The sequence below is a fragment of the Engraulis encrasicolus genome, chromosome 7 (assembly GCF_034702125.1).
Source record: "Engraulis encrasicolus isolate BLACKSEA-1 chromosome 7, IST_EnEncr_1.0, whole genome shotgun sequence".
Lineage (NCBI taxonomy): Eukaryota > Metazoa > Chordata > Actinopteri > Clupeiformes > Engraulidae > Engraulis > Engraulis encrasicolus.
This window is the reverse complement of record NC_085863.1, coordinates 43,896,453-43,897,373: the sequence shown is the minus strand read 5'-3', so window position 1 is coordinate 43,897,373 and position 921 is coordinate 43,896,453. Positions and strand designations below refer to the sequence as shown.

At 52.0% G+C, this 921-nt stretch overlaps 1 protein-coding gene across 1 annotated transcript in view; it reads right to left on the bottom strand.

The window, feature by feature from the left end:
• Positions 1–25: 25 nt before the first annotated feature.
• The window catches only part of waif2 (Wnt-activated inhibitory factor 2), a 1,479-nt gene continuing 583 nt past the window's right edge, over positions 26–921 (bottom strand). Inside the window, exon 2 of the mRNA XM_063202254.1 lies at positions 26–921. This exon is cut by the window's right edge and continues 72 nt beyond it. Coding sequence (XP_063058324.1) covers positions 26–921 — 896 coding nt within the window.

Genomic DNA, 921 nt, shown 5'->3' with positions numbered 1-921 from the left:
CGGATAAAGGTAAGCTGGCCCAGAGTCAAACCGCCACGTTGGCTAGCCGAGGGTCCGAATCCTGTTCATAGCGATAATGGTACACCTCCATTTGGTCACGGCACGCCTCGTGGATGTTGTTTAGCCATCTCTTGATACCCCCTCTGTTCAAGTACAACACCATCAGGAACACCACTCCTATCAGGGCCAGCACAATGCCAAGAAAGACGTAAGACACAGCTTCCAACTCCGCGGTTCGGCAGTCCACGTCCTCGTGGCGAAGTCTTTCCACCGGGATCCCCCTCTTCCCGTCGGGCTGAGAGCACAATAGGTAGTGCGCGTCTCCGCACTGAGACGAGTTTCTCAACCAGTGGTAAAATGTCTCGATGTCACAGGTACATCGAAATGGATTCTGCGCCAGAAAGACGCGCAGCTTCCTAAACTCACTGAAACTCGTGATGTTCTCTTTGTCTATGGCCTCTATGGAATTGTTGGTAAGCACAAGTGTGTGTAAATCGAGCACGTCGAGCCTTACCAAGGGAACGATTGTCAGTTTGTTCCCTGACAGCTCCAGTCTGTGGAGGTTGCGCAGGCTTTCCGTGGAGAGTGCGCGGGACAGCTGCCCGGCGCCAAAAGCTGTGAGGGTGTCATTCAGGTGCAAGTAGCGCAGTTCCTCCAGCCCGTAAAAAGCCATTTCGGATACAGCAACTAGTCGGTTGTGACTTAAATCCAGCATCCTGAGACGAGGTAGCCCCAAAAATGCATACGGTTCGATCGTTTGAATGTTGTTGTGGGTCAGAAGCAACGTGACTATCTCCAAGTCGGTGCCGTTGGGAGAAAAGGCGCATTCCCGTAAAGTGGAGACGTTGCTGCCCCTTAGAATTAAAGTGTTAACCCAATATGGCAAATCTTGAGGCACATCAGTCTCTTGCGAGTCAAGAC